Source organism: Pseudopipra pipra, chromosome 5 (assembly GCF_036250125.1).
Source record: "Pseudopipra pipra isolate bDixPip1 chromosome 5, bDixPip1.hap1, whole genome shotgun sequence".
Classification (NCBI taxonomy): domain Eukaryota; kingdom Metazoa; phylum Chordata; class Aves; order Passeriformes; family Pipridae; genus Pseudopipra; species Pseudopipra pipra.
The window spans coordinates 63,623,378-63,639,677 of record NC_087553.1 but is presented as its reverse complement, the minus strand read 5'-3'; the positions used below and the strand labels follow the sequence as shown (position 1 = coordinate 63,639,677).

Here is a 16,300-nt window from a genome sequence, read left to right as displayed (position 1 = left end):
CACTAAGGACTAAAACTAACCCTGAATCTGATACACGTAAATCACACCCACTCAGAGACTATGTATGAAAACCAAAAGTAAAAGAAGCAAACACCTGGATATTTCTACTACCACGGAAAAAATTTTCCTCAGCTCCTTTGTTTTTTCAAAGACAAGACAGCAAATAAAACACCAGGGAAACAAATGTGACAGCAGGAACTTCACCTGATGGGAAGTTACCTAACATTTTGATTCCCAACTTGGAAACCAAGGGCAAGCTGTAGTCAGGTTGTCACTGGTCTAGGATGGAAAATGAAAGAAAAGGGATAAGGATTGAGAAAGAAAACACTGAAAGAAGAAGAAGGCACGTAAAACTCAAGAACACGGGAGAGGAGGACAGAGGCGACTGTGAAGATGCCGAAATTCAGGACCTTTAAAGGGAAGAGAACTCCTATCACTTGACCCGGGCACTGGGGCAGCGTTCGGTGCGTCCGAGCAGCTCCGCGGGGAGAAGGAGCCTCACGGCAGGAGCCAGGGGCAGGGCCCCGGACCGTGACCGCGGCTCCGCCGCCCACGACGAACCCGGCGGAGCGGGCACAGCGCCCGGGCACCGCCGGCCCCGGGACGGCGCGGCCGCAGCCCCGGCCGGACCCGGCGGGCAGGGACCGCTCGCAGCCGCGCTCGGACCCCGCGCCCCGGCGGCACCGGCACCGGCCCCGCGCCGGCCCCCGCCAGAGGCACCCGCGGCGCCGGGGAGGCCGCGGCCGCCCGCCCCTGCCCCGGCCGGGATCCCCCCGGGGAAGGCGTTCGGCAGCAGCCCCGCTCCCGCCGCCCGCCCGGGGCAGCCCCGCCGGGGATGCGCGCCCCGCGCCGCCGCTTCGCTGTGCCCCCGCACCGAGCGGGCACCGTCGCCTCGCCCCGGCCGTCCCCCCGCTCCACGCCCCGGTCGGCCCCTTCCCCAGCGGCGCGGGGCACTCGGCGCCCCCGGTTCTCGCCGCGCTGCCCCCGCGTTGGGGCCGGGGCGCCCGCGGTGCCCCCTCCCCCATCTCTCACCGTCGGCGGTGCCGCGGGGCAGCGCGCGCCGCACGCAACGGCCGCGGGAGCGCGAGGCGGCGGCGGGAAGGCGCGCGCGAGGCAACAGCTGGCGGGAGGGGGGCGGGGGGAGCGGCGCGCGCGCCCGGGCGGCGGCGGCGGCAGCAACAGCGCGCCACCGGCTCGCGCGCCGCCGGGGGGCGGGGCGAGGGGCGGGGCCGAGTGCGGGCCGGCGGCCAAACAGCGCCTCCCCCGTCTGGCGGGGGCGGGGCCGGGGCCGAGACGTGACTGGCTGCGGCGCTGCCCAACGAGAGCGCGAGGGAGGCGGGGCTGAGGTTTGACGGACGGCTGGAGGGGCGGAGGCGAGGCCCCTGTGACAGACAGACCTCTGCACCAATCGGCGGGGGGGGGGCGTGGCTCAAGGCAGGCCGGCCTCGAGGGGCGGTGTGAGCTCAAGGGGCGTCCCCGGCGGCTCAGGGGGCGGGAGGCGGGGATTGACTTGAGCGACGTGACAGTAGACCAATAGCAACAGGACGGCTATGGGCGCTGCCCAATGGTAGGCGCGGGGCGGGGCAGGAGGCGGGCGGGCCCTGAGGCGCAGCGGGCGGGGAGGGCCTGGCCGCCCCTCAGCCCCCTCAGCCGAGCGCGGGCCCCGCCAACCGGGGGCTGCGCCGGGACCTGCGGTGCGGTAGGTGACGGGGGGCCGGGGGAAGCTTCCATCTCAGGGAGCCTCCGGCATGGCCGGGGGAGCGGGGCCTGGCGGGACAAGGCCTCTCGGCCGAGGGAGGGACCGACGTTGTGAATGGCAAAGCTGTGCTTAAACGGGATTGTAAACCGGGCCTACCGCGGTATTTCTTTCTAGGTGTTAAATTACTCGTACCTACTGAATAGGTTCAAAATGCTATCTAATCGAGTTGGAGTTCTGTTTAACTTGGTTTCAGCATAATGTAAATTTCAGGACTTTTTTAGGCGATGTTCAAGGTTTAAATCTAAATGTACAGATCTGTGTTATCGTTACCACTGCACTCAATGTCATGTGTGAGTTTCCCTCCACTTAATTTTTTCCTTCTAAATAGGACCGAATTAGCTCTCATAACATCCTGATTATGCAGATCGTCCCATCAAGGTCAGTGATGCTCCTGGATGTTTCTCATCACTGAGAATTCTCACTTCCTAATTATGTGGGTCCTGTAAGGTGTCAAGAGCCTTTCTGTTGTCATTCTCTGCCTTTGACATCCCCAGTTCTCACAGAAGAGCCAGGTCAGACCTGTACCACAGCTGCATCTAAAGCACATTTCCAAGTGCTGCCCGTGGTGTTGGGATAGCTGGGCTCCAGCAAAGAGTCTGCCCATCATATCCTCCACTAAGAGATGCTTCATGTAATCAAACCCTCCATCATATTGTCAGCTGCACACCCAGCTGTCAGTCTTCAAAATTTGGTAGTTTTCTTTACTTGGACTTTAAGATCTCTCAAAAGTACACTTGGATTTTCTTGAGTTTTCATCCAAAAAAGCTTCTAAAATTGACGGGCTTTGCAGTCCTGTCTAATCTTGCAGTAACATCTGTTAAGTCAGAGAAAGGCAGCAGAACATCCCATGCTGAGTTTTCTGCCTCTGCTTTTTACAGTTGTTACAAAGTGGTCCTGAACACTCGTGAAACTGAAAATATTTTCAAGTGAGCAACCTTAAATTGAGTAGCCTCATGTAATACATCTCCAGTAGCTTCCCATTTCCTCCAGAGACAGGTGATAGCACCTTCTCTGAGTATCTGATAACCTGATACCTCTCACAGTGTTGAATTTCTTTTTTCCTTTCAGGCCCAAGTTTCCAGTCTGTTTCTTTGGTTTCTGCTTTCTCCAGTTTGCTATCGAGAGAGCCTCCTTCTTGCAGTGTTTGTAGCATTGATTTTTAGAACTGGTTTTCAAAAAACATTCTCATAGATGTTGAAACTTCATTTCAGATCATGACTCTTCACTTCAGCCACAGACTTGTACTTGAGAATACTGGAAGTGTTTTCAAAATACTGGAAAAGCTTCAGGCAGGACATAGTAATTGTTCTGTAATCCTCTGCACCTGCCAGTTAGTTTGGGTTTGTTTCTGCGACGAGCAGAACAAGGCTATCTAAACTTCCTCTGATTTTTTTGTCCCCTTAGCAATTGACTCTTCAGTGCCACTGCTGAGCTTCACCTCTTCCCTAAGGAAGGGGAGGGTGGGGGTCTTGGTTCCACCCTGCCAGTAACTGGCTTTCATGAGACCCTTTAGTGTTCTGAGCAGAACTGAGCCTGTGAAAAGCAAATTAAAAATCCTATTTTAGACCCTTTTATTTTTGGCTAGTTCAGCTGAAGGAACTGGGCTGCCTTGGGTCACACAAGTGTCAGCCCCAACACAAAACAGGGATGCACTCACAGCAACTCCAATTTTAGGCAAAATTGGATCTTTTCCTTAAAAGAAATCCTACTGCTATCCTTTAAATCAAATCCATTCAAACTTCAGACCCAGACTGAACAAAATAGTAGATCTGTTGAACCGTGTATCAGAAAACACAGATGTAAATTGTAGGATAATTTTATCGGTGCACAACATGGTTATCCCCTCACTCCCAGGCAGCAAGTCACCTCCTCACCAGCTGAAACAGCAACTTCTACTTCCCTCCTACCGGTTCCAAAGCTTATGTGAGCACAGAATTTGTTCAGCTTCCTAAACTGACAAAAAACTAACCCAGTTAAAAAGGTGGTAGTAGATTTCTGCTTGTTGGGTGAGTTTAACAGGCTTATCAGGTGATGTTGTGAGGGTTGGTAATAACACAGAGGAAGGTGCAGCAGCTTGTGGGCAGGGGCACTGAGGGGACAGAGGGGAAGCAGCTCTTGTCCTTCCCTCAGCATCTGGTGCTGAGGATTAGATGCTTCCGAACACGACATCTCACTTTTGGAATTTCAAATATTTTTGTAATCGGGAACAAATCAAAGCTCATTTTCTTCTTTCAGGTGAAAGGATGTCAGTGTTGTAAAGGGAGTTATTAAATTTCTAAACTCTAATTTTTAAAATAATTAAGAAACCTATTTCAGCACCATTTCACTGGTATATATTAGTTATTCATCTTTGTAGCATGAAATCTAGATCTCTCAGAGGGGTTGTTACTTCTGCTCCTTAGTTGGTTTAACATTCTACTGTGGTTATTTTCTTATGTTTGTTTTCAAGCATTAGCTGTGAGTGCCTCAGTACTGGTGGAAGATGGATCTAAACATATTCTTAGCATTCAAAAATCCCTAAATGAGTCTGACAGCTAGTTTAGGATTAAGGCACAGTTTGTTTCACAGACCAAATTTAGATTAAGGCAGTTACATGTCTGACTTAAGGCTCTTAAAGGGAAGGGGGGACTGGAGCAAACTGTTTAGCTGAGCATGGTAGTTACAAAAGAAGTGCCAGGAAACAGTACATGAGGTTGGAAGGCAGGGAAAGCAAGAACCATAAATTCCTCTCCTTTGAGGAATATGCCTAATGGTGATGTAGTGCCATCTTTTAATGCCTTCCCTCCTCCCTTTTGTTTTGTCAGGTTGTTGCTGACAGTGAAGGCCTTCCTCTCACAGCTGTTTAAATGAGAATGTCCCTGGCGCAAAGAGTACTGCTGACATGGCTTTTTACGTTACTCTTCCTCATCATGCTGGTGCTGAAGTTGGATGAGAAAGCACCATGGAACTGGTTCCTCATTTTCATTCCAGTGTGGATATTCGATACAATTCTCCTAGTTATGTTAATTGTAAAAATGGCTGGACGGTGCAAGTCTGGCTTTGACCCTCGGAACGGCTCCCAGAACATGAAGAAGAAAGCCTGGTACCTCATTGCAATGCTCCTGAAATTGGCCTTCTGCCTCGCCCTCTGCGCGAAGCTGCAGCGATTCACCACCATGAAACTGGCCTACGTGTTCATCCCACTGTGGGCCCTGCTTATTGGCGGGATGGTGGAACTGGGATACAATATCTTCTATGTACGAAGAGACTGAGCTCTGCCAGGTGGTTTTCAGCCCAATGATTGGCACCAAATTACCAGAATATTACCATTTTGCCATGAATTTGATCTAGAAAGCCAAATAAGAAATGAGTCAAGCTGGAGACTTTATCTAAAGCAGGCTGAAGACTGGAAGTAGACTTGTTCCATTTTTTTATTTTAAAACTATCACATATGCTCTTGTAAATAAAAGTATTTGTTCAACATAAGCTGTTCTAGTATGATTACTATTATTTGTTACATGGAATAAGATACATGCAGGTAGAAGATCTTCTCAAAGGAACCACAAACGTTGTACCCAGGGTATTCAGCACATTGAGCAATCCTTGGAAAGAGGACTAACATTTTCTGCTACTTATGCTATAAGTCAAGAAATAACCAGGTAACAGTAATTTCCATAAGGAGCGTAATTTGCTTTAACAATCAGTAACAGTTGATAGCTGCCAAATAAGAGCAAAAAAGCAATAAAGTGACTCAGTTTGGTTTTACTTTTGACAGTGAGACTCCACTGCCAGTCTAAAAATAAGCACTATTTCCTAAGCTATGGAAACAGCCAATAACCAGTATGTTAACCCTAGGGAAAAAGGTTAGTAGCTGAACTGTGCAAGCAGTCCTAAGATCCAGAAAAGAGGGAGACAATGGTGATTCCTTTCCAAGTGAGAAATCCCCAGTGCTGCAAGAGACTGGAGCCACAGGGTGAGTTCAGTGCTGCATTTGTACCTGCCCAAAGTGGTACTTGAACAAGACAGTTTTCAATGCCTGAGGATAGGAAATCTTTGGGGGTGAACCCTTGGCTTTGTGGAGCAATGGCAAACTCAGATGTGTAAATGAACTGTTCAGGGTAACAAATGAACAAGGGGGAAGAACTGGAACTATGAGCATATTTTGTGGACTAAAGTGCTCTTCCAGGCGCTACAGTAACACCAAATTCAAATGTAGCAGTTGTCTAGGACATTATTAACATGCACACTGAAGGTACTGATCCATTTACAGTTCCTAGAGACAAAAGAATGTCAAGTGAATGAAAAGAGCCCAGGAAAAACAGTCTAGGGTAACAGGACATGACGAGATCAAAGTGTCTCACTGATAAAATTTTAATTATGGACACTCAATGTACTTCTCTGTGGAAAAAAATCCTTTCTGAAATGTTTGGATTTACTCTTGCTGTTTAATCACACAGACATGGGTAAAAATACAGGGGAACCATACTGGCAGATAAAGCTCTTTCAGCAGTGTCCAAGAAAACAACATGTTCCACTCTAAGGCAATGGATCTCAATTCAAAACATCAGGTAACAAATGATCTTTAGAAAGAATTTAAGCCATCTTTGCTTCAGCATGGTTGACCTTGCCGAAGGGGAAACAAAGAGACAAATACAAAAGAAATCTAAACCACAGCCATTGTCAAAAAAGTGCAAAATATTTATAACCCCTTTATTGTAAGCAAATTAAAAAATAACACAAACCCATGGACCCAGCCCTGGGTGATGAGCATCAGACAACACACACACTTACCTCGGGTATGGTATGGGACCAAGCATAAAACTGAGTGCTCACAGTCCTTCCCCATCCGATGATTCTCATAGAATAAAAATCCAAAAAGCCCTGTTCACAGGATGTCAGACACCCCCACACTGCTCAGAAGCGCAGAGCAGCTTTCCTCAGCCGAGCTGGGGATGGGAACTGATTGTTATAACTTAAATGATGGAAGAATAAGAACTGGCCTCATTAGAACTTGGTGTATTATTAGCAAGATGGGCCATGAATGACTCTGCCCCCTTAATAAACCCCTTCTCTTCCTCAGATGTAACAATTATCTGAAAGTTTGGCATCTCTAATTAACTAGAATCACACACAGTTATTACAAATCTCCTTTTAATTCCTGCCTCTAATTCAATAGGAAAAGATCAACAAGTTCAGTTTTGGTTGTGGGTTTGCCTTTTTTTTTTAAAGGTTTACAAACCTTGAAATAAGTGAGAGATTTTGAAAGCTGAAGCAGATGTTTCTTGCTGGTGTCATGGAGAAGTCACACAGAGCCAGCTGGAAGTGCTCAGCTCTGCAGGTTCCTTGTCCTTACAGGTATACTTGGACAAGAGGAATACCCCTTTTGACTTTTTTTTACCACATGTAACTGACCTGAACTGTGCCACTTTTTGTACATAGTGTTGCTTCTCTGTGACATCAGAACTTCATTCAAAAGGATTTATGATACAAGGTATACTGCAGCCCACAGTGACCTTTCCAGAAGCTGCTGTGGGAACTAGTTACACCTGTTTATTACACTGTTCTCAAAGGCACTGGTCACAGCTTGGGAGTGGAACCAGTGCTGCTCACACATTTTCTTAAATTTACCAAACTGATCTTCAATTAAATTAACAGGACAAAACAAGTGAAAAGCAGATTTGCTGGAATTTGCAGGGAACAGGAGAGGCTGATGCCGAGATGGCTCACACTGCTTTGTGAGGAAGGAGCACAAGGATGTTGTCTCAGCTCCCTGTGGCAGCTGATGGGGGGCACAGAACTTGGCCTTCAGCAGCTTTGTTTTAAACCGGAATTCAAAGGCTTGCTGAAATGAAATAGAAGTATTTATCTGTACTGATAATATGTATTGTATATGAAGAGGTATATTCCACATAATTTATTTCTCTTCCAGTCACTTATAGAAGTTTGAACACTTCAGCATCCATTGCAGAAGAGTATCTATCTATTCTTATCTGATTAAATACTCAATGCGCGTGTGTGAAAGGCCATGAAACTATTATTTTCAATTACCAATTCATACTGCTTTTCTTGATTTGTCACCATTTAGGACAGTATCCAGTTTTCTGTTCATTTTATCCTGGCAAAATGCAGTTATGTGACATAAACATCCCCTTGTATAACGAAGTTTAACCTGAATGCTTTAAGGATGTGTGTACACACACACAAAATGTTCTGCTAGGCATGAAGGACAATATCAGAGTAAGTGGGCACAGGACTGAGGGACATAACCAATTTAAAATATGTGTTATCAGTATTATTTTCTGATATATCTGTGTCTAGCACAGAAGCAAAATCTTTGTGTAACCTCATGGAAATTTTCACGTTTGCCCAGTTTAAAAGTTGGGTGACACAAAGTGAAACTGAAAGTTAAAATTATGAGACTCCCAGAAACTCAGAATTTTAACGTCAGGTGTTTCCTATCTTAACATCAATATTATTTTGGGAACAAATAACATGGCTTTTCAGTAATAAAGCTCCTGAACAACTGCATCCTCAGAAATAAGTTGTTTGAATTTACTAGCACAGAAAACATAGTACTATCATGTAACACATCACTTTTAAATAAGATTGAATAAAAATAACTATGTTGAGTTGGGAAAAGAGTGTTTGTACCTTCTCACTATACCTTTATTGTTTTAGAGTTTGGATGGAGTTCATCTCATATATGAGCCTTTTAGACCTGAACAGACCTTGCTGCTGAAAAACATCAGGCTTTGAGAACTAAGGCAATTTACGGAATCTCTGCAGCTGGATCACTACAACTGCTCAATATAAATTCTACATTTTCTCCTTGTATTTGTACTGAAGTTGGATAAAGACTACGAAAATCTGCAACTCAGTAATGCCATTCCCTTCAACCTGCCTTTCCTAACAAAACCAACATCCCAAGCAGGCAAATATAAGAAAGGTCTCCATACAGTGCAGAACAACAGCTTAAGAGCAAGAAACAGAGAAGAAAGGAAAATGTCAGCTTAATTCATCTGGGTTAGTTTTTATCTCAGTGCTCCTTCTGAATTTCATAAAGAAACCACTGCTAAAAGATGTTCTTTAGTCTCAACTGTTTTTTTTCCCAACTGCACCAGTCAAAAGGGTGGCTAGCTGAGTGTTGTCATTGTGTGCTTAGGATAAAGCTTTAGCAGTCTTGACTTATGTTACATTAGTCTCCCACACACAGATCTAATTCTCAAGATTTTCATCTTGAGACACACAGGGAATAACCTTCTCAGCTCCATTTTGTCTCAACCAGATAAAAAGACTTTCATAAAAAGCACAGACCTGAGCTCTACCCAACATGGCACCATCATTCTGGTGGGCAGCAAATTAAATGGTAAAAGAAAACACGGTATCAAAATAGCTACTGAAAAACCAAACTTGATAAAAATAGAAGTTTAAACTGCTGTTTTAATCAATGTTTGTATCAGATAACTGTACATCAAATATTAAAGGACTATTTAGGACTAACACCCCCATCAGTAGGCTCATCTATCAGCATGACCAGAACAAGAGAAGATCAGTGTTTAGCTGGCACTCAAGTACAGCACGGCTCTAAAGCAGAGATAATATCAGCATCAAAGCACAGAGAAAAACAGTGGTTAGAATATAATACACTAAATTTGCAAAGTCAGTATCCCTGATGATTCTAACAGAAACAGCAGCCTAGATATTGTGAAGTTAATCACTGCTTCTGAACAGAACACAAAATAATTTGCATTTCTAAGAAAAATGAAATGAGTGACTGATGGGAATCAATTCCCCAAATTTTCCCACATATGCTGCAAATTCAGTGGGATCTGCACAAAATATCAGTATCTTCTTTTATACAGTTTTAAAGTGCATTTCATCTGTTTAAGAAAGTAATAAAGTATCAGCTGAACACAGTGACTCATAATCAAAGAAAACATTCTCGACAGTCATTCACAGCAAAGCAGAGAGCAGTGAAAATTTGTCCTTTCCATTTCCAGCTTGGATACATCCAGGGCAAGGTACAGGCGCTGGGCTGACTAAAGACAAGACTCTCTACATACCTGCCCGCTAGAAGGAAAAAAGTAAAATGACACTTGAGAAGCTTGAACTTTAGAACAAGAGAGTTGAGAGTTCTTTGATCTCTTGATCAAAATGAGTACAGTTTTCAGCCTAGCAGGGTCACGTGGCAGTCTACTCTCACAACAGTTTATTTTGCCCGTGAGCAAGGAAAAAAATCATGGATTTATTTCAGTCAATTCAGCATCCTCATTCATATGCAGATCTCAGAAAGCAGTAGTTTTTGATCTATGAATACCAGTCCTGTGTTTCTTGGAAGACTTATTCATTTTTCCAAATTTGTAATGTTTCAAATCTTTTTCACAGCATTCTACTACTTCAAATTTCCGTTTCCTACATAATTTGCAATTCCAACCTATTTACTGTGCACATGTATATCTGCTTAAAAATCAACTTTATTTATCACCAAGGAATTCTTTCACAGATGAGTAATTAAATCATCACCCTCTGAAATAATACTTTATTTCTAATACTAGATAGAATTAATATTTCAGTTAAAGTAGTATTAAATATTCACTATAGTAACAAAGAAGGGAAAATCTGCATGCCAGCAGTACCTGTAATGAGAATGTTCTTTCAGAGTCAATTTGCAGGCATATGGAGGGCTGGGGGTGACACAACACTGAGTAACACGTCAATGTAACACACGAAGTCAGTTGGCAGTGAAATGTAAAAGATTCAGTAATACAAAGAAAAAAAAAGAAGTAGCAGCTACCCCCTTGAAAGCTCTTGGCAGCAACCATAACAATGCAGTTCTTTGCTACCCAAAAATATGTACGAGGATCTAGGAAAACATCTAAATTTCTGCACATCATGTCATTAACTGGGATGCCACTGCAAGTGCACGGACATTGCAACACCGCCACAGTCAGGCCACAGGCCTTGGGCAGATCTCTCCAATCTGCACAAGAACAAGGGCCAAGAGAGACAACTAAAACACTGGAGATTTCAGCCAAAATAACAAAGATTTATGCATCGCCAAAAATCCAGAGAAGGGGCAAAATCAACAATCAAGGACTAATTTCAGTACACCAGAAGGCATGAAAGATTTATTGCTGAAGCAAAAGTCTGAAGATGAAGTTATATGCAACAGGAATAAAGGTTATAGCACAGGACCACTTGAAATCAAAGCAAGACCTTTGTCAGACTAATGAAGAATTTGGGAGGTGAAGTTTTCAGGACTACTCTCACCTCAAAGAACAAACCCATCAAAATGGACACACCACAGGGAGAGAACAATACTTCTGTTTTTATTTTAAAAGCTGACACCTGTGAATGCAAAGGGAGGTCTGGTAGGCATTGGTAATCCCAGTATGGTTTATATGCTGTCTGCAAGGAATTCTGACAGAAGTGAGAATCTAGGCTGTCTCAAAAAACTGAAAGAAAGCATAAAAATCATGAAAAAACTGCCACTTTTCTGAATCTCTTAAAATTCTGAAAGTGATAAAAAAATGGGTTGAAGATTGACAGTTTAAAAGTAAAATCTCAGAACCAAGAGGTACCTGAACATAAGCCTGAGGCCACGTCAGCCAAGACCACTGAGCAGGTCTTCAAAAGGAAACAAAGTTCTACTCTTAAGTGTAAAGTCATATTTGCTAAACCATTTTCACAGATTTATTATTTCAGTCTGGACAGGGCCTATGCTGCAGAAAGTTATCAGCTGTCCCAGAAGATGTATACACTTCACTAAAATCTGACAGGTTACAAAACATTACTTGAACCAGCAGGAATGGTCAGCACATGCATCACCAGCACACTGGTAACATTTCTATTTTAAGTCAACTGAATAGTTGGGGGGGGTTGTTTTGTCTGTATTTTATTTTAAAAAGCAGTATCTGGCAAGGCTGGTTTTGCTAAAGCTGGAGTCTTTGGCTAATCCCCCTGGAGAGCTTAACACTTGGTGCAAACTACAACCTGCAGCTCTGCTCCATCACTGTTCTCCCACGGCCAGCACAGAGAACAGGAATGGAAGGCTACGTAATTGTGTACAGATGTTCATACAGCCAAAGAGATTATGGGTGGAAGGTTCCAGATAATCCAGAAAACACAAAGGGAGCTGAGACCACATTCCTACTATCAGGAAGGCTCAAATTCTTACATGAACCAATTAATTTTTTCAAATCAGAGTCTGCCAGAGTAATGATTTACCATGTCACACATGAATTTGCTCATGGCGTGAGGGGAAAGCAAGATCCCTGAGGCTGCAAAACTGGTAGTAATCTCTTAGCCAGCATCAAAGAAAACAGCAGTAAGACTTGAGGACGTTTTAGCCACATCCAAGAGACTCACGTTTCTATTGCTTCTCTAATATGTAATTATGGCTATGTAGGAGTAATGTTTAGCAATTCAAATATTGATTTAATTAGTAATTCCTTGACAGACCTATTTTAGATTAAACAAATCAGGGCACTCATCTATTAAATAGCTGATTTTAGTGCCAGGTGTGAGTACATTTTAAATTTTAACAATCCATAAGCAAAAAACATTTGCAACAGAAGGATCTCAGGTAGTTGAATTAGACATCACCTGAAAATCATGTTGTTCTATTGCTACAAATCAAGCCAAGTGATCACCAAGTGCACTGAAAGTTATAAACTGGGTACATAAGGATGTACAACTTCCAGAAAGTTCTACAGAAAAATCTAAACAAAATTCAGATACAGAGGGCTTTGAAAATAACAGGCCTTGGATCTTAAGTTTTACATACTTAGCTGAAGGACATGCTCAGGGCAGTTTACTGCTATGTGTAGCTATCTGAAAAAGACACATCATTCAGCTGTGTTTGAACTACACAGGAATACATTACACAGAGAATAAATAAGTTAAGTGACAGAGTTTTGCCATTACCACATCAGATGCTAGCTAGCCTCAAAACCCTCTTCCCTCAGAACACAGCTTAAGAGAATCCAAGTGTTCCATAGGTGGGGCAGGAGAACAGTTAACTTGGATACCGATGTTATTTTCTTACTGGAACACCTCCTGCTTCCAAACTGTGACTCATGAGGAACCTTCCTACTATACACATTGGCAAGTATCCTTATTGCCTGGCACTATCAGCACAGGGAGCAATTCAAATCCAGATATGTCTCTGTGAATCACAGGTCACTGCTAAAGTTGAGGCCTTTGTAGCTTGATAAGTAACCATTTAAATATTATGTGTTTTAACTTTAGTCAGATTTGAGGGGATGGTTGCTTTTTTGGTTTGTTTTGCCAGGGTTTTTTTCCATGTGAAATGGAACTGTCTTAACTGTGCCTTGAGCAAGATGAAGAGGCAGGCACAGAAGGGAGATGGCTGCCTTGCACCAGCTCCTCTGGAGAGATGCAGGTGGGTACTGGCAGCGCTCCTGGAGGCCACCAGGTGCCCCCACAACAAGGAGGGCAGTTTGTCTCTGTTCCAATTCATATCTGACAGCAGGAGTTTGGGGAGTGCCTTGAACGAGCACCTGTAAGGAGTCCTGTGAAGGGATGACTGATTCTGCATTCTGACTAATCTGCATTTACAAAGATGCCTCAGCTCTACCTCAGTTTGCTACAGCTCCTCACCCACAAGGTGTAAGGGCATCCTATGCATTAGTGCAGGTAGAAACACAACCACTTAAGAGAGGCAGTTTAACTGAATTATTTTTTGCAGACCCAAAAATAAAACCAATCTGTTATTATGAACCTTTATTAAGCGGCTCACATTTCAGTATAAATCACACTAAAAAGATTTTTAAAAAAGATATTTACACTACAGTGCTGACACATTTAAAATGAAAAAATTGGTATAAATAAGCTCTATGGAAAAGCCTGGAATTGTCAAAAAGAATTCTGGCTCATCTTACAAAAAATATATATGTTAAATGTCAGCTCTACTCTAAAACCTACAACTCAAAATTATTTAAAGACTTCTTTATGTTAAACCTGCAGTGTTTACAGTGCATCTGGCCCTAAGTGCTTTGATACTTCACAGTTATGGACAGGCACTGAGGAATGTTACAAAGCTACATAACTATTTTCTGTAACAGATGCGAAGGCAAGTCACAAGCTTGCCTCACAATTTATGATCTTTACATTATTACATCATTAAGTTGAAAAAGGAATTTAAAACCATATATACAAATTTAGCACAAAAAATCATCCTCTCTTTGTCCATGCAGTTTTGGATATGATGAACTATGTTGTCTTGTATCATCTGGATGTACGTGACCTCCAGAGCACAACTTGCCTTGCAAGTCCTTGTTGCCAGGTTCAAATTTAGAATCCATTTCCAACTTTAATGATGTCAACTCAACGTGATCCAGCCTAGACTGAACGTTCTGTCCCCCGACGTCATTAGGGGCCACTGTCTTTTCAGCAAGATCGACATTCATGGGCTCTTCTTTTATCTGGTGAGATGCAAGAGGTTCGTGTTTTATCGGCATAAATTCCTGCTGCAGGTACTTGGTCTGCAGAGCATCTGAGAGTTTGGTGTCTTCGGAGGTATCTTTGCCCATGGTACAAACTCTCTTGTCAGTCTGAAGTCCAGCAACTGAAGACTTGGGGTCTGCAGAGGTCTCTGCTTCAACAGTACTCATGTTTTGAGAGAGTTCTTCCTCTGAATGGTAGAGCTTGAGCCGGATGTGCCAAGCCAAACTGCACACGGCTGAGACTGTTTTGAACTGGTGAACAACATTCCTTGGGATAAAATAAATGTCATTATCGAATAACTGGATTCTGGCATATCGGATGCCTTCCCTTCGCAGCTGATTAAGTTTTGCATCATCAACCCACTGGACACACTGCAGGGAAAAAGTGTGGGGGGAAAAAAGGTGAAAACTCTGACTTAGTACTCAGAGGACACTGATCATCAGTTCTTAGCATTCTTACCTGTGAGAGTGGAGGCTCATGCAAATCTAACTGCATTCGCTGAACTACCTCCAAGAAGTCCTCAGCATGAAAACAAATTACATCTTTGGTTATACGAGGCTGCTCAGACCTACAGAAGAGCAAGAAGTGCACAGTCAGGAGCTGAAACGAACATGCCACATAGGATAACAAGAAATCTGCAAGGAATGATAAAGCAAATTATTTAAATTTTAAAAAAAAACCAATTCTAGCATAACCTAGATTTTTAAGAAAAAAAGGTTGACCAAAATGGTTAATTCTAAAACACTCTATCATTGAACTGGTTAAACAAATTAACCAGAATTTCTTTATAAGTGGCAGTAAAAGCAGCCATAAAAGGTCAACAAAACACACAATTTTTCATTTCTATTTTTAACTGACCTCTTGTCTGCCCTGATGCCGACACACAGATGCCCCAGATACGCTGGGCTTACTTTGTCAACACTCCAACATGATACTCTCATCAGGTACCTCAGAGCACACAGCAGTCTGACTGTGGGCACTATGGCAACCACTGCTCAGTACCTCAGCCTCAAACGCCTTGCTCAGAGTTCGGAGTAAGAGCTGATTACTCCGAAGCTACATTAAGCTGCCACAATGCCAGTAATCAGCCAATACTGGCATCCTTCACAAAACAACCCTTAAAAATACATCCCTATTTGTGCTCACTAGAGAGCTACAGGAATTAGGCTTTGTCTTCGTATTCAAACTGCTAGGAGAAATCATCTCTTGTCCCAAAACGTCTCTCCCAAAGAAATGCACACTATATAATTCTTCTGGAGACACTTTCTAGAATTAGCCAACAAAAGGCAAAAGCAGCTACAATCTTTATCCCTTTCTGATCTAAAGGCCAAACTCTGTTCCTCACTGGAAACACATAAAACTAATCTCTGTGTGTTTGTGAGGAGTGTTTGATTTTTAAAAGGATTTTTTTTTTTTAAATGTGGTGATAGGAAGATTTCATTTATATAGGATAAAGCTCACTCTGGAGTGGTTTTGCTAGTGCAATTTCTCAGCCAGAAAGAACCTGGTTGATGATTTCCTTCCTTCCTCCTCCGCAGAGTCCTCCTGGGGCTCACAGGAGTGCAGCACCTCAGCCCACAGCTGGCACAGGTTGCACACAGGGTTGCTGCCCATCAGAACCACGGACTGGAACCACGGATCGGAACCATGATCCACCCCTGTCCTCCTGCCTCCCCACCCGTGGGGCCAGGACAGCTCCTGACACCCCTGGGTACATCCCTCGCCCCACTCCTGCCCCTCCACAAACGGGACTCAAATCAGACTTACAGGGGCCCAGGGGAGGAGCTGATGCAGCAAAACTGCTTGATACATTTCAGAGTCTATTTAACGGATGTGCAAATGCACTTTTTTTAAAAACAAGATGATAATTTGTTTTTATATAAATATATGTGTCACGTTATTACTGTTCCAGGAAGCAGGCAATGATGTTCAGTTCACTTGGGCTTTTTAAACTTCAGAGACGTGTTTATTTTATTTAGGTCGTGACCTCAATAAAGCAAAAAATAACCAGTCTGAGGCTATTTTCAGGAGAAAAAAAAATCCCCGGGTATGCTAGGGAGACTTTTCAGACCACATTATTTTACTTCCAATTTT

At 43.6% G+C, this 16,300-nt stretch overlaps 2 protein-coding genes across 9 annotated transcripts in view; one reads left to right on the top strand and one right to left on the bottom strand.

Moving 5' to 3' along the window:
- LOC135414968 (protein PHTF2) overlaps window positions 1-16,300 on the bottom strand; it is a 124,574-nt gene that overhangs the window by 64,070 nt on the left and 44,204 nt on the right. For 4 of the 7 annotated variants that reach the window (XM_064656364.1, XM_064656362.1, XM_064656369.1 and 1 more), the window contains exon 1: window positions 1,033-1,133. Coding sequence is in view for 2 of the 7 variants with exons in the window: in XM_064656361.1 (XP_064512431.1) it covers window positions 13,921-14,577; window positions 14,666-14,774 (766 nt within the window). In the remaining 5 variants the exon portion in view is untranslated. Of the gene's footprint in view, window positions 1-219; window positions 528-1,032; window positions 1,134-9,160; window positions 14,578-14,665; window positions 14,775-16,300 lie in introns of those variants that run through there. The other 3 variants (XM_064656361.1, XM_064656370.1, XM_064656363.1) reach the window with 3 other exon arrangements.
- TMEM60 (transmembrane protein 60) lies at window positions 1,579-5,224 on the top strand. Of its 2 annotated transcripts, none has more exons than XM_064656371.1 (2): window positions 1,579-1,699; window positions 4,564-5,224. In XM_064656371.1, exon 2 carries the CDS (start codon window positions 4,606-4,608, stop codon window positions 5,008-5,010), a length of 405 nt encoding a protein of 134 aa, XP_064512441.1. In that variant the 5' UTR covers window positions 1,579-1,699; window positions 4,564-4,605; the 3' UTR covers window positions 5,011-5,224. The 2 variants fall into 2 exon arrangements, with proteins under 2 accessions (XP_064512441.1, XP_064512442.1); XM_064656372.1 differs by lacking the exon at window positions 1,579-1,699 and adding an exon at window positions 1,722-3,682.

Excerpts from the sequence above, each read along its gene's own strand:
- TMEM60 (XM_064656371.1), top strand. The coding sequence starts at position 4,606 with ATGAGAATGTCCCTGGCGCAAAGAGTACTGCTGACATGGCTTTTTACG.